The sequence below is a fragment of the Lampris incognitus genome, chromosome 2 (assembly GCF_029633865.1).
Source record: "Lampris incognitus isolate fLamInc1 chromosome 2, fLamInc1.hap2, whole genome shotgun sequence".
Classification (NCBI taxonomy): domain Eukaryota; kingdom Metazoa; phylum Chordata; class Actinopteri; order Lampriformes; family Lampridae; genus Lampris; species Lampris incognitus.
The window spans coordinates 90529956-90553823 of NC_079212.1; the positions used below are offsets into that span (position 1 = coordinate 90529956).

At 42.8% G+C, this 23868-nt stretch overlaps 1 protein-coding gene across 1 annotated transcript; it reads left to right on the forward strand.

Moving 5' to 3' along the window:
• The first annotated feature begins 19130 nt into the window (after window positions 1–19130).
• On the forward strand, window positions 19131–23478 carry LOC130130733 (zinc finger protein OZF-like). The gene is made up of 2 exons (XM_056300529.1): window positions 19131–19337; window positions 21682–23478. The coding sequence occupies exons 1-2, from the start codon at window positions 19166–19168 to the stop codon at window positions 22914–22916; spliced, it is 1407 nt and encodes a 468-aa protein (XP_056156504.1). The 5' UTR covers window positions 19131–19165; the 3' UTR covers window positions 22917–23478.
• Window positions 23479–23868: the final 390 nt, after the last annotated feature.

Sequence of the window (23868 nt, forward strand, 5' to 3'; positions counted from 1 at the left end):
GGGAAACTAAACAGACGCTGGCCAAGAGGATGACACAAAACAGGAACATTAACACTTCAGGCCAGGACTCCGCAGTCTACATACATCTACAGGCCAGTGGCCACTCTTTCAATGATGAGGATGTGCACATCTTTGCAAGAGAGGAACACTGATTTGAACGGGAAGTCAAAGAGGCCATCTATGTGAAGAGGGAATGATCATCCCTGAACCCAGGGGGGGTGGGGGGCTAACCGTACGTCTGTCACCATCTTAGGGCCCAGACACACCAGGCTGATGGTCGGCAATCGGGCAATGTTGGGCCGTCGGTGAGCCTCTGTGACCCTAGATATTGCGGTGTGTCCCGCACGATTGACACTAGTCAGACCCCTTTTGGCAGCTTTTCGGCTGATTCAGCATGTTGAATCGGTGGAGCCTGTCGGTGAGAGAGATCACTCTGATTGGCTGCTCAGTTCAGTGAATCAGTGCTAAGCTAGCGAATCAGGGCCGTTGGCTGTAGTCTTTGTGGTGCGTTCAAGTGCTACTTTTTGGCCCAGACGGCAGGAGACATGAGTTGGCTTTCATCGCCGCAAGTCGGTTTTGTCTGTCTAGGCCCTTACAATGCTATAATTGCAAACATTCCCAAATCCTCTGTGAGTAGTACACATGGCCACTGAAACTCTAGTTAATGTTCACGCCCATATTTGAGATTGATCATTGGTTTTGGTCGTTATGCAACTGTATTGTTTATAAGGGTGGGGATACCTGCAGTCAGTTTAGACTAAGGAGGTCACTTAGATGAATGATGAAACGTATCTGTCAATAAACGTTGTAGCCAGATAAACTGATTCAACTTTCTTTGATAGGGGCTAGTACTTCTGAAGAATGGATGAGTATTCGACTACCAATATTATCAAGGCCAGCACTTGTTCTGCTTTTACAACGCTTAAAAGTATCCACGACAGTGTGAACATTAAAAGGAGTAGCCAGATGACTGGGTTTCAATAGAGTATTTGTTTTAAATTCATAGCTGTTTCACTGCCAAAATCATGCACGTCAAATCTGGAGGAAAACCTGTTAAGTTCTTGTGTTAGAACTTGCTCTGAAGTGAACCCTTCTAGTGTCACTCTTCTTATTGTCAGTTAGCCCAACCATAGTCCTGATACTTAGGACTATGACTGGGGGGCCACAAACATAAAATGGCCTTTTTTCCTTCTTTTTTTTTAATTAAACGTTGGTTTAATGAAGAAGCTAGGGTTTGGCTATCTGTCAATACTGCTACAACCAGCTGCAACCTACTAATCCATTCATTATCCAAACTGCTTATCGTTACTTAGGGTCGCGGGGATGGAGCCTATCCCAACAGTCATTGGGCGGCTGGCGGAGAGACACCCTGGACAGGCCACCAGACCATCACAGGGCCCCCCCCCCACACACACACACACACACCTAGGGACAGTTTAGTACGGCCGATTCACCTGACCTACATGTCTTTGGACTGTGGGAGGAAACCAGAGCACCCAGAGAAAACCCACGCAGACACAGGCAGAACAAGCAAACTCCAAACAAGGGCTACCCCGGGGCTCGAATCAAGGACCTTCTTGCTGTGAGGCGACTGTGCTAACCACTGCACCAACATGTCGCCTCCCCCAGTCAATAATTGTGCAACCTACTAATAAGTTGTATAATGCAAATAATTATGAAATAAGTGTTTTTCAGTCTATAAGCACCTGTCAGCAGCCATTAAATATAGGTTCCAAATGGGTATTTGGTTGATTTCTGTCTGAATACATATACTTCCTGGGTGAGGGGCACCGGCCAAACGATACCTTATGTAAGCCCTCAAACTTTTGGTGAGCAGATGACCTGAGGCTGCTGTCTAATTTGTTTCTTCAGATTTTCCATTGGGCACAGTTCTGTGCGCCCCAGACACCCTGCCTTTCTGACTAGACCAAGCTAGCCTAGCTTGGTCTAGTCAGAAAGGCACGAACTGATGAAGCCTCTTGGATGAGAGGCGAAACATCTTCACGGATATATAACAAGTCCAGTTGCACTTGATTCAATTCCTTTGGTTAAAACATTTAGGAACTCGGACAGAAATGAGGCTTCTAGAAATATATAATAAAGTTTGGGAAGAGGGAAGATTACGTACCAGTTGGAAAGAGGCTGTCATTATACCTACAATAAAACCAGGAAAGGACCCAACAAGTCCAACAAGCTACAGACCAATTGCACTCACTTCACACGTAGGGAAAATAATGGAAAGGATGATTACAGAGAGAATGACATTCCATATAGAAACTAGAGGGTTATTATCCCCTTACCAAAGTGGATTTAAGGAAAGGTCGAGCAACAATGGATCCAATAGTTTGTCTAGAAACTGAAATTAGAAAAGCCCAAGCTAATAATGAATCAGTGATGGCAGTGTTCATTGATATAGAGAAAGCTTATGATATGGTATGGAAAGAGGGATTGTTGATGAAGTTAGGAAAAACTAGAATAACTGGAAAAACTTTTAATTGGATCAAAAAAATGTATTTGATAGATTTATTCAAGTTAAAATTGGAACAGCATTATCTAATAAATGCATGGTAGATAACGGAACTCCTCATGGCAGTGTTATCAGCCCAATCCTTTTTTCTATTATGATTAATGACGTATTTGCTGATATTAATTCAGACATTGGGAAGTCACCGTTTGCTGATGATGAGGCTTTATGGAAGAGGGGGAAGAATTTAGCACTACTTAGAGGGAAGATTCAAGAAGCAATTTTGGTGGTAGAGAAATGGTCACACTCATGGGGATTTAAGTTTTCTGTAGAAAAGACAAAGGTTGTGGTGTTTAGTAGGAAGAAAATAAGGGAAGCAGGTATAAAGATGTATGGGGAACACTTAAGAGCAAGTAAAGACTTTTCGGTTTCTGGGGTTTTATTTGACACAAAGATGACCTGGAGGGATCATATTAATAATATACATAAAAAAATGCAAGATGGTTCTCAATGTAATGAGATGTTTGACGGGGTCAGAATGGGAAGCAAATAGGAGCACTTTGATGACCATTTATGTTGTGTTAATAACATCAGTGTTTGATTATGCAAGTGTAGTGTACAGGTCAGCAGCAAAATCACAATTAAAAAAGCTCGAAGTGATACAAACTCTGGCACTGAGATTATGCTTTGGGGCTATTAAGACGTCTTCTAATATAGCCATTCACGTGGAAATGGGAGCGATGCCATTGACGTTAGGTATAAGCAGAACATGGTGAACTATTGGACAAATCTACAAGAGCATAAGGAAGATCCTACTGTGAAGGCCCTCAAACCATGTTGGGAAAGTGGGAAAGCAAAGGGAGAATGTTTTGCTTGAGCAGCAAATAAAATGGGTGAAGAAATTGGATTACATGGGAGAGGTTATTGTTCCAGTGTCATACCCGGTGACTCCGCCATGGTTATTATCCCCTGTGATATTAGATTGCTATATTCAAGAAGAAATTAAGAGAGTGAAAGGAAGAGGTAATTGGGCAGAGATAGTGGACAGCAGATTAAACACAATACATCAGTCATTCACTCCAATATATACAGATGGATCAAAGGAACCAAAAAAAAAAGAAAGAAAAGGAAACAAAGGACTAGCTTATGTTATCCCAGCGTTAGATATACATATCAAGGAAAGAACGCCAGATCACTTAACAGGATATATACAACCAAGATATTGGCTATTGCATTGGCATTACAGTGGGTAGAGCAAAACAAGCTTAAAAAGGTCATAGTGTATTCAGATTAATTGTCAGCTCTGGTATCATTACAGTCCATGTCATCTCAATACAGACCAGAGATCATCTACGAAATCTATGAGACACTACTCAGACTACATCAAGCAGAGACAGCAGTTCAGTTTATGTGGATTCCAGCTCATAGCGGTATAGAGGGGAATGACATGGCGGACTCACCGGCTTAACCAGTCCTGAAGCAGGATAGAGTCATGAAGGTGCCCATCAGCAGAGCTGAAATTAAAATAATAATAAGGAGCAAAATCATGACAGCTTGGCAAGGGTTATGGGACGAGGGACACAAGGGCCGTCACTTGTATAAAATAAAACCAAAAGTGGGAGGGAGGATATCAGTAGGGAAAAATTCTAGGGAACAAGCAGTCATTTCAAGATTGAGGTTAGGACACAGGATTAAATGGAACAATGCACCTATTCGGGGGGCATTCATGAGGACTTTGTGAATGTGGATCAGAAGAAACTGTTGAGCATGTTATTTGTCACTGCCAGAAATACTCAAAACATAGAGAAAAGCTGAAGAAGGAACTCAAGATATTTGGGGTGGGAGCATTTAATCTTAAGAATTTATTCAGTATTGGGGTGCAGAAATATAAACCATTGTTTGTAAGAAATTGGCATAATGAGGAGGATCGAGTGCTATTATTAGGGTTTTTTTTCCTCTTGCTTTTCATCCTTTAGTATTTTGCAGTCACGTGATTATGATGACGCACAAGATTCAGATGGAGGGCAGAAAGTGAAAAGCAGAATGGACGAGATGGAGCTAGTTTAGCCCGAACTGTGCTAGTTTACATGATATTAGGATAGAAAGGTATAAACAGAAAGTAAGACATGTTGGACATGATCTTATGTTATGAAGAGTGATTTTTGATTAAGTGGTCACTGCACACACGCGCGTTATCCGACTCCGCTCCTCCCGACCACAGACGATGGTTCACAAGCCATTTTTCCGGCGTTTTCGGTCAGTTTCTTGAATTTTGTCCCCCTCATGAACAACAACTTTTGGTACTCAATAATTCAATTCAATTCAAAACTTTATTGCAGACTCAGGGCCCATAACAGACAAAGACAAATAGGTAAAAGACAATCCCTAGACAATACACAGAGTAAACACAATAAAATAACATAAATGGAACAAGTCAGTGTGTTAAAAGAAGGCAGCTATACCAGTGGTCCCACAGCCGGGATTGGTAGCATGTGGCACTGAATCTTATATTAGTCAAACTGTTGATGATTACATTATCAGTCATTAAGCCGGCAAATAAATTTATACATAAGATTTCAATGAGGTTGGAGAAATGTACAATCCGGAGCTCTGGCCTGAAGGGGCACTTGTCTGGCGCTATTATGAGCCACGCAGGGGCGGAGTTATAGGGTCAAACACTGCTTCTGTTGCGGGGGGAATGAGTATGCCTGCTGGTGATATGATCACTTACTAGTCTTGCTAAATGAACATTCGGGTTTTGTCATACAACTGTCGTGGCCTGCGTTTGGACCAGAGCGCAGGGGATAAAGCTCGCCGCATAGCTGTTGAAAACCTTTTGGAGAACTGTGACATACTATGTATGCAAGAGACATTTTTAGCAAAGCAAGAGCTGGAAAAACTAAACTCCTTCAATGGGAACTTTCATGGGGCTGGGGAGTCTACAACTGACCTTGGCGTGGGAATAGTCAGAGGCAGGATACCAGGGGGTGTGGCTATTCTGTGGAATAAGAAGCTTGACTCACTGATAAATGTGGTTAGGCTTGGTGTTGACTGGTGCATTGCAATACAGTTTACTCACAATGACAGGGAATTCTTTATCCTAAATGTGTATATACCTTATGAATGCCAGCAGAATGAGGATGAATATTTAAATAGGCTTGCATTCATCAATTCCTTTATTCAAGCTAATACTTCTTCCAGTGTGTATGTCATTGGGGATCTGAATGCTGATATCTCAGACAGGAATTCATTATTTGCTAATCATATGGTTAAGTTCTGTCAAGATAATAATCTTATATTGTCAAGCAAAGTCTTGTTGCCTACAAATACTTTTACATACATAAGTGAGGCCTGGCACACTACGTCATGGCTGGACCACTGTATTTGCACTGCTGATGCACATGCCTCGTTGCGCAGTATGCCAAAGACTGATCACATACCTCTTGCTATGGCTGTAAATGTTGAACATCTGCCTGTGCTGTCTAGTAATGGAGATAGTGATAATGCAGAAAGGTTGAACTGGTCAGCTCTTACAAAGGAGGACATCTTAGCTTATCATGCCCGTACAGATGAAACCTTGGGTAATATACATCTGCTTAGAGATGCAGTTATGTGCAGAGACATTAATTGTAAGGATATGAGGCATAGGAGAGATCTCTGCTGCATGTTGGAGAGCAGAAGAGGATCTGAGAGAGCAGAAGGTAGTGTGGCTATGAAGGAGTTCAGAAAGATATGAAGGAGCTATGTTATTAAGGGCCTTAAAGGTGAGAAGCAGGATCTGGAAGTCAATATGGTATTTAACAGGGAGCCAATGGAGTTGCTGAAGAACAGGAGTGATATGATCTATTGAAGGAGTTCTGGTAATGATACGGGCAACTGAATTCTGGACCAATTGAAGTTTATGAAGACACTTGAGGGGAAGACCAAAGCGGATAGAATTGCAGTAGTTAATACGGGATGTAACCAAGGTGTGAATAAGTATAGCGGTGCTGCTAGGTGTAAGTGACGGGAGAAGACGATTAATATTGCATAGGTGGAAGTATGCAGACCTAGTAACATTGTTGATGTGAGCTTCAAAAGATAATGTGCTGTCCAAGATGACACCCAGACTCTTAACCTGAGGTGATGGAGGAACTATAGAATTGTCAATAGTTAGGGGAAAACTATCAGGTTTCGCCAAAGTAGATTTAGTACCTAGGAGGACCTCGGTTTTATCACTATTAGGTTTGAGGAAGTGGTATGAAAACCAGGAATTAATTTCTAGTAAGCAGTCAGAAAGGGAAGTGGGTGGAAGAGTGGCGGTAGGCTTGGTGGATAGATAAATGAATGAAGCACCTTAATGCAGTATAGGGGTTGAACTCGCAGTAGCCATGTTCTATAACATTAGCTGCATGAAAGATGCAAGGTAAGACAACTATTTAAGAATTGTTCAATGAGGGTGAACCATCCCTTTAACTTGAAATATCTTCAAAAGATACTATTTGGCTACATGGGATTTGACTGGCCAGCTCATTTGTAAGACCTTACTATTTAAAGCTGTAAAAGCTTCTGTTCAGCTTCAGCAAAAGCTTATTTTAAAATTGCTGGAGTCCATCCTGGCTCTCCTGGGGCTAAATAGAAGTCCTGTGATACTAAACAGCCACTCACACGCTGCTGATGCAGGAAGGGGTGCGTTTAACTTGATGTACACCGTGCAGATGGAGGGGAAGGTCTTCAGCAGACTAGTGTGGTCAGCAGAGCATGCCAAATATCCCTCAAGTTCTTTGGAGCTTTCTTGTGCGTTCAACTTGATGGATGAGAAAAAGTCGTCATCATCAGAAGGGGTGGTATGCAAGTTACTGAGGGGATGCAAGGTCTCCATGTCCAGACTGATGTTGTCCAGCCCTGAAGAACAATGCATGTTTCATACACATGCAGAAATTGAAGAGAATGGCATTCAAAACATTAGTCAGTGATGACTAAAGTACATATTTTCCTAGTTCTAATCTCATATGTAGTTATCATTTGGCAAATAGCCATGATATCATTCTACACAGATAATTGAGACATAAAGCTTCCGCCTCAGGGATGCTTGCAACGCAAGCTGTATTTTCATAGAATGCATGCAGCCTATTGTGGTATATTGTTCCATTCTTATTTGCATTATTGTGTGTGTCAATCTACTGCATAGGTTGTGTTAAAAAAAATTTCAATCATTCTCTTATCCTCCCTATCCTCCCTAACCTTCAATAAGAGGAATGGAGTGGGGCTACGAGACCAGCCAACTCTGGCCATTACAAGGACATTGGTATTGAATTGGTCAAGCAATGAACTGATCATATGGTACAAACAAATCATTATATCGGTGAACCTCCCATTTAATGTGAGGTTTAATGCATGAACTGCTTTCACTGCTCAGTACACATCATTATACAGGTCTCTGAAAATAAATACAAAATATCTGTTCAAAAGAAACAGGCTTTCCCTTATCCTTTTTGAGTATGGATTCATCTTTGGTCCACAACGTTTTGAATTTTGGCAGCAAAATGGCGGCTGCAATCAGTTCTGGGTCTTCCAAGATTTTGCCGAAGCGATTCATCAAACCCCAGTTGAATGGTATCAGCAAGTGGCTTAGAAAACCTTAAGGGTGGTTTGATCCGGTCCAGTTTTGTCTTCAACTGAATCAGAGTGGGAAGAAGCCATCCCACGTTGGTTTCAGCCTGTAAAATATTGATGGCCTTGGCCATTGGACTCATGGTTGCTGAGTATTCTGTTAAGAAGGCCACTTCTGTTGGCTTGAGCCTGAAACACAAGACATTTCAGTTCAGTCTGGGGTAGTCATAGTTGAATCCAATGTTGGGTAGTATCTTCAGAATGCAATAGAATGTCCAGTTAGGGATTTAGGATGTTAGTGGGGCAGCTGCAGTGGTTTGATTAGTGTGGAGTAGTTTCAGTGAGTGGAGTAACTGCACTGGGGTAGTTGACAAGTTTAAGTAGTTATAAGTGGGGAACGTGTAATGGGGCAATTAGTGAGTGTTTAGGAATTGCAGTAAACGGGACAGTTGTAGAGTCGCTATATTAAAGCTGGTATGTTGTGTCTATCTTAAACAGTGAAGGAGCAGTGGCGTCAGAAAACAATCCCAATAAATAAATAAAAATACAGTACTCACATTGGAATTCTGAGTGATGCACATACATCTCGGGTGGCTCTCTCTTCTTGTTGATATTGGTTTATTTTATTTAGAACATGTTAAAATAACAAAATAAAATATATAGACAAGAATACAAGAACAAATGGAAATAACAGTGAACATATTTTGCAAGCTCTCTGTAACAACACAAGTGATAACTGGACCATGTTGGAAAAGGGCGTAGGATGAAGTAAAGAGCTTTTCTGGTCTGACCCCTTTCTTATACGTTATCAATCAAATCCAACCAAATAAAACTTTCAAAGCAAAACAAAAGTGGAAAAAGGAAAAGAAAAGCCAATGCATAGAGAGCAAAATAAGTAAAACGGCACGAGTCAAACAAGGCACCTCACGCGTCATATGTGCCATGTCCTGTTATTCCAGTCCACCTCTCTGTTCATCCATCCTACATCTGTTCAATGTGTTACTTTTAAAGAGTTGTTTAAACTTACTTACTGATGTACACATCTGCATTTCTTTTCTACAGTTGTTCCATACATTAACTCCTCTGATGGTTATACAATAAAGTTTTGCATTTGTCCTCACTAGTTGCTTTTTGAATGCACATATTCCTCTGAGATCTTGTTTGCTTTCCCTCATCTGGAACAACTTTTGGACACTATTTCGTAACTGCTGATTTTTTGCTCTGTACATGATGTGAATTGTTTTGAAGTCAACCAAATCCTTAAATTTTAGTGCTTTCAGTTTGATAAAGAGTGGGTTTGCAGGCTCTCTGTAAGTGGTTTTGTTTACACTTCCTATGGCGCTTTTTTTGAAGGATAAAGATTGAAGGTATGTTTGTTTTGTATGTGTTGCCCCACACCTCCACACAGGAGGTGATGTATGGAAGTATGAAGGAGCAGTACAAGGTGTATAGTGCTGGTTCGTGCAGGAGATCGTTGACTTTATAAAGTATTGCAACTGACTTTGATATTTTTGCTTTAATATACTTTATATGTGGCTTCCAACATAATTAATTGTCTATTATTACTCCAAGAAATTTGATTTCTGACACTCTTTCGATTTCTACATCATTTATCACGAGCTTCTTGTTCGAGTTTGTTGACCGATTCCCAAATATTATAAATGTTGTTTTGCTTAATTTGCTAAGTTTGGTTGGTTTTAATCAAACCAACTCTTTAGTTTCTTCAGTTCATTTCCTACTGTTTCCAAAAGTTGTTCCAAGTTGTCCCCACTGCAAAGTAAGGTTGTGTCATCTGCAAATAGAATTACTTTTAGTGTTTTGGAAACCTCACATACATTATTAATGTACAAAATAAACAACGATGGTCCCAACACTGAACCTTGAGACTGTAATATGCCTCTGTGCATTTTAGGTTCCCGTAGTTATGGATGTACGGGATATGCATGTGTGAATGACGTGAGTTGATTGTCTGGATGCATAGGAGGGTTTCCGTGCAGCGTCATCACAGAGATGCGCGCGCAACTAGGGGGCCGAAAGCCGCTACAGCGCAGATTTTTTAACCAAGATAGAGCTCAGATACAGCAGAGATGACTCGCAGTTGTTGTGCAATAAACTGCACAAACCGCCAAAAGGATGGGTGGAAAATGCTGAACATTTTCCTGGTTGAGCCGCTTTGGTAGCTCTCAAAACATTATGCTTCTCATAATCTTTTGAGAGCTACCAAAGCGGTTTTGCCCCCTGGCTGCGCACGCACCCAGTAACGTTTGTAAACAGGAAACCCGTCTACATAAGCTGTAGGTTGCACGGGGGAAAACCATACAAGTTATGTTTACAGTGATGCGCCGTTGTCAAGCGTCGTCCACATAACATGGTTATTGTATTTTTAAATCACGTCAGGACACAGCGCTGTCGCTCGACACAACCTCTCCGTGGCATTCTTTATTTAGACTGACACAGCATCAAAGGCAGACCCGATCAAACAACCCAGAGCCCGCAGGCATCACCAATCGATCCCAGCACAATAGAACAGCACCAAATCAAATGCAGCACTGTCGATGTGTGCAGACATAACATTGGTGTCAGAAGTAAAGGCGGGAGAAGATAATGGCGCAGTTTCAACCTCCACCACACTTGGGTCTGCAAGGCAGTCATGCCGAAAACTGGAGAAACTGGATTCAGCACTTTGAGCTCTTCTGTCCTGCCAGCGGCGTCACGGAGAAATCAGAGAAGGTGTAGTGTGCAACGCTTCTTCACGTCTCGGGAGAAGGGGGGATCACAGTAAATAATACGTCTTTGGGGACGACGAGAGAGAAAAAATAGACGTGCCAAAGAGGAAGTTTCAGGACTACTGTGAGCCCAGAAAAAACTTACCATATACACGGCATATGTTCTTCACACGAGCCCAGAAACGGACCGAAAGGGGCTGTGAATTCGGTCAAGTTAAACTTTCAATTTTCCATTCAGTCAACTGGGAACTCAGACTGTGAATTCAGTCAAGTTAAAGCACTGACAGAGGACGTTGAAATGAACAGAATAAGAACATTCAGACCAAAAGACAACAAAGCTAAAGCCTACACAGGGAATCTTGAACAAAAGGAGTCAAGTTGCAGCTGACGTGGCTTTAAACACGGAACCAAAAAAATATCCTGCTATTGGCCAAACGTGTAATTCCCGCCACAAGAAAAATCAGTTTGCCAAGATGTGCAGAGCACAGGGTCAGCAGCACCAACATGGAAAGAAAATGCATACAATTGAGCTACGTGAGGGTGAAAATGGCACGTTCATCGGCACAATCAGAGTGGAGCGTGATATAGGGTTGCCAACCGTTCCTTGAAATAAGGAATCGTTCCTTATTATATATAAACTATATATATAAATAATATATATGTGTGTGTGTGCATGTGCGTGTGTGTGCGTGTGCGTGTATAGTGTAAGGTATATTACATTTGTTATGCCCTCGCCGCCCCGTTCATCCAACCCCCGCCCCTGCCCCTGTTCCTTATTTCCATTTCAAGGAGTGGCAGATAAAACTTGATGAGGAAAGCTCAAAGCTGTGCACCTTTAACACTCCCATAGGAAGGTGCAGATACAGTTGCTGTTTGGGATTTCATCGGCACCAGAGGTGTTCCAGCGGGCTATCGCGCAGGTGATTGAGGGTCTGGATGGTGTTGTGAACATCATTGATGACTTACTTGTTTGGGGAGACTCCACGGAAGAGCATGACCACAGGCTGAGGATTTTGTTGGGGAGAGCGAAGGAGCACACCCTGAAACTTAACAAAAACAAATATTTTATCAGGACAAAAGAAATCAAATACATTGGACATACACACTCAGCGCCAGCAGACTGAGACCGGATGAGGAAAAAGTGAGAGCAGTGACACAGCTGCCACCACCACAGAATAAGCAGGAGCTGATGAGATTCATGGGGATGATCCAATATCTGGCCAAGTTTATACCTAAGTGTCAGACATCAGTGCTCTTTTAAGGAAGCTGCTAGAAGGTGACACTGAATGGCGGTGGGAGGAAACACAAAATATGAGCTTTGAACACCTCAAACAGCTGGTCACCAACGCTCCAACTCTGAAATTTATGATGTCAGCAAACAAATCCCACTGTCAGTAGATGCCAGCTCAGATGCATCGGAGCAGTCATCCTGCAGGATGGACAACTTTTAACTTATGGATCAAGGGCACTCACTGACTGTCAGCATAGGTATACGCAAATAGAAAAGGAGCTACTTGCTGTTTTCTACGGATGTGAGAAATTTCACAAGTATATTTATGGAAAAGACATTCAGGTTGAGAGTGACCACAAGCCACAAGAAAGCATCTTTAAAAAGCCTTTACACCAAGCGCCTATGAGGCTGAAGAGGATGCTGCTTCAGCTGCAAAGATACAGCCTTAAAGCCACTTATCAGCCAGGCAAGGAACTTCATATTGCAGACGCGCTAAGTTGAGCGTTCCTCAAAGAGCATAAACCAGATATGCTGGAGAAAGAATTAGAGGTGAACACAATCACACCCCAGCTGCCCATTTCAGAGGAAAAACACAAATTCAGAATAGCAACAGCAGAAGACCCTGAAATGCAGCTACCGAAAGACGTTACATTAAGAGGATGGCCTAAAGAAAGAAGTGCAGTGCCAGAAGAAATTCAGTCCTTTTGGACATTTAGGGATGAAATCACTCGCACATATGGGCTGATGTTCAAAGCAGCAAAGCTTATTGTTCCACATCAGCTAAGACAAGAAATGCTTAACAGAATCCACGAGTCCCACTTCGGAACTGTTAAGTGCAAAGAAAGAGCCAGAGACATTCTGCATTGACCACACGTGTCTTCACACATTGAGGAGATGGTATCGCAGTGTGCAATTTATAACGAGAACAGGAACAGCAATCCGAGAGAGCCGTTACTCTCACACTCAATACCAGACTGTGGTAGACAGTGGGACAAAGTAGAGACTGATCTCTTTCCCTTGAGAGGATCTGAGTTTCTGCTATGCGTGGACTATTTCTCAAAGTTCCCAGAAATCACCAAGTTGAGAGTTACTACTAGCAGCAGTGTCATAGTTGCACTGAAATCAATGTTTGCAAGGCATGGCATTCCTGATGTTGTTGTCTCAGATAATGGTCCTCAGTATGCCAGTGCTGAAGAAGACCGGAGGAATAGAGAAGGCCAGAACGAGTTACATTGTGCCTTGGTAGATTTAGAGAAAGCATATGACAGGGTGCTGAGAGAGGAGGCGTGGTATTGTATGAGGAAGTCAGGAGTTGCAGAGAAGTATGTAGGAGTGGTGCAGGATATGTATGAGGGAAGTGTGACAGTGGTGAGGTGTGCGGTTGGAATGACAGATGGGTTCAAGGTGGAGGTGGGATTACATCAAGGATCGGCTCTGAGCCCTTTTTTGTTTGCAATGGTGATGGACAGGTTGACGGACGAGATCAGGCAGGAGTCTCCATGGACTATGATGTTTGCAGATGACATTGTGATCTGTAGCGAGAGTAGGGTGCAGGTTGAGGAGAGCCTGGAGAGGTGGAGGTATGTACTGGAGAGAAGAGGAATGAGTTAAAATAGGGAAGAAATATTCAATAAATTTTGTTCTTGAGAATGGAACACCTTAAGGAAGCATAGTAAGCCCTTTATTGTCTTCCATAATGGTAAATGACGTATTTATGGGAATGGAGAATGATATGGGCCTTTCGCTTTTTGCAGATGATGGGGCAGTTTGGGAAGAGGGGAGGAAACGTGGAATTCATTATAAAGAAACTGCAGGGGGCTATTATGAAAGTAGAAGAATGGTCATATAAATGGGGTTTTAAATTTTCAGTTGACAAGACAGACAATGTTCTTTACAAGGAAAAGAATTGCTAATGAAATAAAACTAAAATTGTATAATCAAGAATTCGAAAGAGTGAAACATTAAGTAATTAAAGACATGGTTCGATAAAAGAATTACATGGCTTATACATATTCAGGAAGCAGTGGAAAAATGTAAGAAGGTACTAAATGTAATGAGGTGTTTACTAGTTGGAAGTGAATGGGGGGCAGATAGAACTGCTTTGAAGGCCATATACAGTGGTTTAATTAGGTCAGTATTAGATTGTGGTTGTGTGGTGTATGGGTCAGCAGCAAACACTTCTCTAAAAAACATGAGAGAAGATACAATATGAGGCTTTAAAACTATGCACGGGTGCATTTAAAACAACCCCAACAGCAGCATTACAGGTGGAAATGGGAGACGTGCCACTAGAAATGAGAAGGATACAGCTGTCCTTGAACTACTGGGTTAATTTACAGGGCCATAGTCAGGATCATCCAACACTAGAAACTTGAGTCCCTTGTTGGGAAAAGGAGAGGAGGGAAACAAAAAGCTTTGGATGGACAATGACACAGAAAGCAATAGAATTTGAAGTAGATCAGTTAAACATTAGTCCAATACCACCTTGGATACTTCCAGATGCCACCATAGATTTCACACTGTTAAAAAAGAAGAATAAAAATAGAATTTAATTTTGACTCACATACCATAGACGCTTATATTGATAATTGCCACAGTTACATCCAGATTTATATGGATGCATCAAAGCGTTCAGTAAGTAAAGTAGGAGTAGCGTTTATTGTTCAAGAATTTCACATTAAAGTAGGGAAAAGGATCGACGAGGAAATATCAGTATGCACAGCAGAAATGCTTGCAATATTGTCAGCAGTGCAGTGGATAATGGAAAGAAGACCTACTACTAATACTACTTTCGGCTGCTCCCGTTAGGGGTCGCCACAGCGGATCATCCGTTTCCATTTCTTCCTGTCTTCTGCGCCTTCCTCTGTCACACCAGCCACCTGCATGTCTTCCCTCACCACATCCATAAACCTCCTCTTTGGCCTTCCTCTTCTCCTCTTCCCTGGCAGCTCCATATTCAGCATCCTTCTCCCAATATACTCAGCATCTCTCCTCCACACATGTCCAAGCCATCTCAATCTTGCCTCTCTTGCTTTGTCTCCAAACCGTCCAACCTGAGCGGCCCCTCTAATATAATCGTTCCTAATCCTGTCCTTCTTCGTTACTCCCAGTGAAAATCTTAGCATCTTCAACTCTGCCACCTCCAGCTCCGCCTCCTGTCTTTTCGTCAGTGCCACTGTCTCCAAACCATATAACATAGCTGGTCTCACAACCATCTTGTAAACTTTCCCTTTAACTCTTGCTGATACCCTTCTGTCGCAAATCACTCCTGACACACTTCTCCACCCACTCCAACCTGCCTGCACTCACTTTTTCACCTCTCTACTGCACTCCCTGTTACTTTGGACAGTTGACCCCAAGTATTTAAACTGAAATGCCTTTGTCACCTCCACTCCTTGCATCCTGACCATTCCACTGTCCTCTCTCTCATTCACGCATAGGTATTCCGTCTTGCTCCTACTGACTTTCATTCCTCTTCTCTCCAGTGCATACCTCCACCTCTCCAGGCTCTCCTCAACCTGCACCCTACTCTCGCTACAGATCACAATGTCATCCGCGAACATCATCGTCCATGGAGACTCCTGCCTGATCTTGTCCGTCAACCTGTCCATCACCATTGCAAACAAGAAAGGGCTAAGAGCCGATCCTTGATGTAATCCCACCTCCACCTTGAACCCATCTGTCATTCCAACCGCACACCTCACCATTGTCACACTTCCCTCATACGTATCCTGCACCACTCCTACATACTTCTCTGCAACTCCTGACTTCCTCATACAATACCACACCTCCTCTCTCGGCACTCTGTCATAAGCTTTCTCTAAATCTACAAAGACACAATGCAACTCTTTCTGGTCTTCTCTATACTTCTCAATCAACATTCTCAAAGCAAACATCGCATCTGTGGTGCTCTTTCGTGGCATGAAACCATACTGCTGCTCGCTGATCGTCACCTCTCCTCTTAACTTAGCTTCTATTACTCTTTCCCAAATCTTCATGCTGTGGCTGATCAACTTTATACCTCTGTAGTTGTTACAGTTCTGCACATCGCCCTTGTTCTTGAAAATCGGTACCAGTATGCTTCTTCTCCACTCCTCAGGCATCCTCTCACTTTCCAGGATTGTGTTAAACAATCTAGTTAAAAACTCCACTGCCATCTCTCCTAAACATCTCCATGCCTCCACAGGTATGTCATCAGGACCAACTGCCTTTCCACTCTTCATCCTCTTCATAGCTGCCCTCACTTCCTCCTTGCTAATCCGCTGAACTTCCTGATTCACTATCCCTACATCATCCAACCTTCTCTCTCTCTCATTTTCTTCATTCATCAGCCCCTCAAAGTATTCCTTCCACCTTCTTAGCACACTCTCCTCGCTTGTCAGCACATTTCCATCTCTATCCTTGATCGCCCTAACTTGCTGCACATCCTTTGCAGCTTGGTCCCTCTGTCTAGCCAATCGGTACAAGTCCTTTTCTCCTTCCTTAGTGTCTAATCTGTCATACAACTCACCATACGCCTTTTCCTTTGCCTTTGCCACCTGTCTCTTTGCTTTACGCTGCATCTCCTTGTACTCCTGTCTACTTTCTTCATCTCTCTTACTATCCCACTTCTTCTTTGCCAACCTTTTCCTCTGTATAATTTGCTGTACTTCCTCATTCCACCACCAAGTCTCCTTGTCTTCCTTCCTCTGTCCTGATGACACACCAAGTACCTTCCTAGCTGTCTCCCTCACTATTTCTGCAGTGGTTTTCCAGCCATCTGGCAACTCTTCACTACCACCCAGTGCCTGTCTTAACTCCTGCCTGAACTCCACACAACAGTCTTCCTTCTTCAACTTCCACCATTTGATCTTCGGCTGTGACTTCACTCGCTTCCTCTTCTTGGTCTCCAAAGTCATCCTACAGACCACCATCCGATGCTGGCTAGCTACGTTCTCCCCTGTCACCACCTTGCAGTCTCCAATCCCTTTTAGATGGCGCCTTCTACATAAGATATAGTCCACCTGTGTGCACTTTCCTCCACTCTTGTACGTCACCCTGTGTTCCTCCCTCTTCTTGAAATATGTATTCACCACAGCCATTTCCATCCTTTTCGCAAAATCGACCACCATCTGTCCTTCCACATTTCTCTTCTTGACTCCATACCTTCCCATCACCTCCTCATCCCCTCTGTTCCCTTCACCAACATGTCCATTGAAGTCCGCTCCAATCACCACTCTCTCCTCCTTGGGTACCCTCTCCACCATGTCGTCCAACTCACTCCAGAATTCTTCTTTTTCATCCATCTCACACCCAACTTGCGGGGCATATGCGCTGATAACATTCAGCAATAAACCTTCAATTTCCAGCTTCATACTCATCACTCTGTCTGACACTCTCTTCACCTCCAGCAGCATACTCTTCCTTCAGAATTACCCCTACCCCATTACTCCTCCCATTCACACCATGGTAGAAGAGTTTGAACCCACCTCCGATACTCCTGGCCTTACTCCCCTTCCACCTGGTCTCTTGCACACACAGTATGCCTACCTTTCTTCTTTCCATCATGTCAGCCAGCTCTCTCCCTTTACCAGTCATAGTGCCAACATTCAAAGTTCCAACTCTCACCTCCACATGCCTACCCTTCCTCCTCTCTAGCTGCCTCTGGACATGCTTTCCCCCTCTCCTTCTCCTTCGCCCAACAGTAGCATAGTTTCCACCGACACCCTGCTGGTTAACAGTACCGGTGGCGGTCGTTGGTAACCCGGGCCTCAACCGATCTGGTATGTAAGTCTTATTTATGGAGGAAAGAAGACCATTGAGAGCAATTCTTTGTTCAGACTCCAGTTCATCGCTAACCAGTTTACAATACAGTCATTCAGACAGCAGACCAGATATCCTAATGGAGGCACAACAAACATTATATAGAATTCAAATGATGGGTCTTACAGTATCATTTTTATGAGTACCGGCACACATTGGCATTGAGGGAAGTGAAGTAGCAGATAAGGTTGCAAAGAAGGCTACAAAGCATAATCACATTGATTTGGTAGGTACTTTAAGCAAGACAGAAATAAAGAGCATTATTAAGCACAGATTGAAGGAAAGGTGGCAAAAACAATGGAGGAAGAGAGGAAAGGACGATGGTTTTACAGAGCTCAAAGGAAAGTGGGAGAAATGAGGTGTACAGGAAGGAACAGGAGAGATGAGACAATAATTTCAAGACTCAGATTTGGACACACCGGACTAAACAGTACACTTTTCGAAAACAGGCAAACACAATAAAGGCAGATGAAGCGTGTTATGACATATTGTCAGAAATATGAGGCAGAAAGAAGATGTCTGACTCAAAATCTCAGGAAAATAATAATACAATTTGATTTAGCAGATATTCTATTCTTTTTTTGGAGGGGGTAGTTTAAATCAGTGGTTCTCAACCTTTTTGGGGTCCTGGACCCCCTGCGTATTTTTGATCTACCCTGAGGACCCCTCCACCTGATCTTGGGGGAGGGGGGTTGCAATTTGTAGAAACAGTAGAAACTGCATTTTAAATTGCATTATAGCATTTATTCACTCTTTGGGGCAAAAATAAGAGCTTTCAGTTGTAACTTAGATATAGCTAACAAAACAGAATTCTTATGCAGTAACTTTCAGATATATGTAACAAAACAGAATATGTATTCAGTAACTTTCAGATATATGTAACAAAACAGAATATGTATTCAGTAACTTTCAGATATATGTAACAACAGAATTTTTATGCAGTAACTTTTAACAATGTAAACGGGAGCGAGATCTCTTATTAAAATACAATAAATTACACTTGTGAAACAGATGTAATTAGAGAAAAAAGTCCTGTTACCCTTTATAGTTTAGGTAGATAAAGGTCTCAGTCACATTTGAGTAAAATAATCCTATTTCTATAAATGTCATAGGATCTTTTTCTTAAAGATATTTTATTTTCACGGACCCCTTGCAATTACACCACTGACCACTAGGGGTCCGCGGACCCCCGGTTGAGAAACACTGGTTTAAATAATAGACGTTCTGATCCACACTCCATACCAGCGGGGGGCGGTAATGCGCCAATTCGTTGTTTGCCAACCGCCAATAAACACGAAGAAGAAGAAGAAAGCTGCCGCCGGAGTTCAACTTGTTGCCGTTGTGTCTGCGATGTCCACCATCAATATTTTAAGATCGTTCGTTGTCGAGCGACTGACCGCGGCAGCCGAGGAGATTTTAGGAGCTTTCGAGAAGACGCTTGCGGAGCAAGAGGAAGAAATACACCGACAGAGGAGACTGCTGGACACAGTCTTGCAGCCCAGCGTCACGTTACGCAGGACAGGTTCGTACAGTCAAGTGTGCGTGTGTGCCGTCCATGGCCAAAACCTCCCTGCGTCCCTTTCCGTTTGGCTTCATTGCTTATGCGCTGCGGGACTCGACACAGATCTCTTTGCCGGTAGTTTCATGTCATGGCGTCGCCGGGTCATTTTGCCGGGGCTAAATGTGAGCCTTTGTGAAGCCCGACAAAAAACTTAACGCGTGTGAATGTCCCATTACTCTTCCTCACATAACAGCCTGTCGAAATAAATGCTGGGCTCCATACTAACTCTGTGTGTGTGTGTGTGTGTGTGTGTGTGTGTGTGTGTGTGTGTGTGTGTGTGTGTGTGTGTACGTACGCGCGAGAGAGAGAGCGTGTGAGTGAAGGAACATTTAATATTCCAATAAACTAATGTTAATATTTGTCTCTCGCATGGTACTGTAGCGTGTCAATAAATGTCTAATGATAGCAGTGGTGAAGTATTCTGCTCCTACTCAGTAGTAAGTGAAGTTTTATTTATATAGCACTTTTGAAAACACACGGTTACAAAGTGCTCTCTCTACACAATCAAAAATACGAGTAAATGCATAAAATAAATTGAATGAATATAATTACTCACAACTACTAGTGTTTTGGCATCACGATTCATAATTAATCTGGGGAGTAAACGACAGCTTTTGAGGTACACATTTGAATTTTTCAGTGATTAAAACGTGTACTTTGAATGTAAATATGGCGCCAGAGGGCATAATAAAACCATCAAAATGGAGCTTGTTTATAAAAAGTAAAAAAAAAAATCTGGAGGATGATCCCCTGGACTTCCCTACAAAAGTCCAAGCTAAGCTCCAACTGTCCTAAAATCCTGGAAATGCCCCTGGTTTATATCCATCAAAAGGCTAAAAAGAATAATGCCTTTGAGCTAGATTGCACAATTATTACTGTAGCAACCCGGGGAGGCGGCACAGTGGCGCATTGGTTAGCATGGTCACCTCACAGCAAGAAGGTCCTGGTTCCAGCCCCGGGGTCTTCCAACCTTGGGGGTCATCCTCTGTGTGGAGTTTGCATGTTCTCCCCGTGTCTGCGTGGGTTTCCTCCAAGTGCTCCGGTTTCCTCCCGCAGTCCAAAGACATGTAGGTCAGGTACTAAATTGTCCCTAGGTATGAATGTGTGTGTCGGCCCTGTGATGGTCTGGTGGCCTGTCCAGGGTGTCTCCCCACCTGCGCCCAATGACTGTTGGGATAGGCTCCGTTCCCGCGACCCTGAGTAAGGATCAGCGGTTTGGATAATGAATTAATAGTAGGTTGCAGCCGGTTGTCGCAGTATTGACAGACACAGCCAAATCATAGATTATTCATTAAACCGCTGTTTAACTTACAAAAAAAAAGAAGCCATTGTATGTGTTCCAACCCCCCCACCCCCCACCCCCATACTTGGTCCTCACTGAATCAGGACTATGGTTGGGCTAACTGAATATAAGGAGAGTGACACTAGAATGGGTTCACTTGAGCTCAAGTTCTGGCACAACAACTTAACAGGTTTTCCTCCAGATTTCACATGCATGATGTTAGCAATGAAACTGCTATTTTAAAAAAAATACTCTATTGAAACCCAGTCACCTGGCCACTCCTTTTAATGTCCACACTGTCGTGTATACTTTTAAGCATTGTAAAACCAGAACAAGTGCTGGCCCTGATAATATTGGTAGTTGAATGCTCATCCACTCTGCAGAAGTACTTGCCCCTATCAAAGAGGTGAATCAGTTCATCTGGATACGTTTATTGACAGATATGCTTCATCACTCATCTAAGTGACCTCTTCAGTCTAAACTGACTGCAGGTATCCCCACCCTTATAAGCAATACAGTTGCATAACGACCGAAACCAACGATCAGTTTCATATGCAAATATGGGCGTGACCATTAGCTAGCATTTCCATGTGTACTATTCACAGAGGATTTGGGAACGTTGGCAATCATGGCATTGTAAGATGGCGAGAGATGTATTCTTAGCCCTCCACCCCTCGGTTCAGGGATGGTTGTTCCCTCTTCACATAGATGGCCTCTTTGACTCCCCGTTCAAACCAGCATTCCTCCTTATCAAAGATGTGCACATCCTTATCCTTGAAAGAGTGACCACTGGCCTGTACATGGGTGTAGACTGCGGAGTCCTGGCCTGACGTGTTAGCTCTTCTGTGTTGTATCATTCTCTTGGCCAGCATCTGTTTAGTTTCCCCAATGTACAAGTCAAGGCAGTCCTCCTGGCACTTAACAGCGTACAGTGTATGCTGTTAAGCAATATAGTGTACGCCTTACACTATATTGCTGTTTGTGCAAAATAACAGTGTTTATTTTGTTTTTCTCTCTTCCCAGACTTTGTACAGTTATCTGATCAGCAGCATCATGAGCAGGAGAGGAGCCCCACTCTGGCCAAGGAGGAACAAGAGGAACTCTGGATCAGTTCGCAGGAAGACCAACTTCCATTGCAGGAGGTAGCTGATACCTCTGAGTCCATATTTACCCATCTTTGTGATGGAAATGATCTTGATAAAGATCAGCCTTTGCCCTCGCAACTCTACCAAACCCAGACAGAGGGAGACATAGAGTCCCCAGCTGTCACCTCATTTGAACTGATACAACTGGATGCCAAAGAAGACAACTTTTTAATATCAGAACCAACAAGTGACCACCATACCCTCTCTAACTGCTTTCATGTAACTAAGAGTGAAGCTGACCATACTTGCAGTCGCCAACACTGTGAGGAAGTGTGTTCAACAAGGAAAGCAAGTCTGAAACCTCACAAAAAGACCTACAAGTGCAAGATTTGTGGGAAAGTGCTTCATAATTTGGAAATTTTCAAAATTCACATGAAATTTCACACAGGGGAAAAGCATTTCAAATGCACCACTTATGGAAGAGATTTTACTGGAAAGTATAACATGGAGAGGCATGCAAGGACTCTCACAGCGAAGAAGCCATTCAGATGCACCACGTGCGGGAAATTTTTTACCCTGAAGTCAAGTTTTCAAAGGCATGTAAGGACTCACACAGGGGAGAAGCCATTCAGATGCACCACCTGCGGGAAAATGTTTACCCAGAAGTCAAGTTTGCAAATTCACATAAGGACCCATACAGGGGAGAAGCCGTTCAGATGCGCCATGTGCGGGAAAATGTTTGTCCGGAAGTCAAATTTGCAAACTCACACATGGACCCATGCAAGGGAGAAGCCATTCAGATGTACCACGTGTGGGAAAATGTATACCCAGAAGTCAAGTTTGCAAACGCATGTAAGGACCCATACAGGGGAGAAGCCATTTGGATGTACCACATGCGGGAAAATGTTTACCCAGAAGTCACATTTTCAAAGGCACGTAAGGACTCATACAGGGGAGAAGCCATTCAGATGTACTACATGTGGGAAAATGTTTACCCAGAAGTCAGATTTGCAGATACACATAAGGACTCATACAGGGGAGAAGCCATTCGGATGTACCATGTGCGGGAAAATGTTTACCCAGAAGTCAAGTTTGCAAACGCATGTAAGGTCTCATACTGGGGAGAAGCTATTCAGGTGCTACGATTGTGGAAATGGGTTCCGCTCAAAATGAGATCTCAAACAACATGTCATGATCCACACAAGTGAGAGGCCTCACAGATCGCTGCAAAAAGAAGTTAACTGACTAGTCATCTTCATTATTTATAATCATTTATATCGGCAACATATATGTCAGGGGGTTAAATTGAATCATTATAAGGGTGTAACTTTACATACAAGACATGGTGCCCTTTATGATCAGTTGTCAATATGGTACAAAACGACTGTGCAACAAAAAGATCAATACTTGTATATTGAAGGGCTTTTTTTTTTTAAATCAACCCCCTGTGTCTATGTAGGTCAGGTGAATCGGTCATAATAAATTGTCCCTAGGTGTGAATGTGTCGGCCCTGTGATGGATTGATGGCCTGTCCAGGGTGTCTCCCCGCCTGCTGCCCAGTGATTGCTGGGATAGGCTCCAGTATCCCGCGACCCAAATTTGGATAAGCGGCTTGGATAATGGATGGATGGATGGATGGATTGTTGAATCGGCCCTCACTGTAAACTTAACTTATACTTTTCTTGCAGTAATAGAGCCTATATGCTGTAAATGTAGGTAGGAGGTTTTTGTATAGCCTGACTACTAAGAAGGATCTTAGTTGGATATAATATTTTATTTGTTCTATTTTTTTGTTGAGTAATCAAACCAAAATCTGTCAAAGATGCATCAACTTTTCGCTGTGTTTTTTTTTCTGTTTTGGTGTCTCAGAGGCCTGGTGACTCTGACGTGAAAAACCTTTAGGCCTAAATAATTAAAATGTTAATTTATGTCATTCTTGCAGTGATAATTTAATAACTCGTGAAGACAGAAGGTTAACGTGACTATAATGTTTTTACTGAACTCTGTTTTTTACTTATCTTCCATGTTATATCCCCGGAGCCAAGAGAGTGGCCTCTACAGGTAAGGAAGATTGACAGAACTTATTACAATGACCATATATCACAACTCTGATCTACTCTGCTCC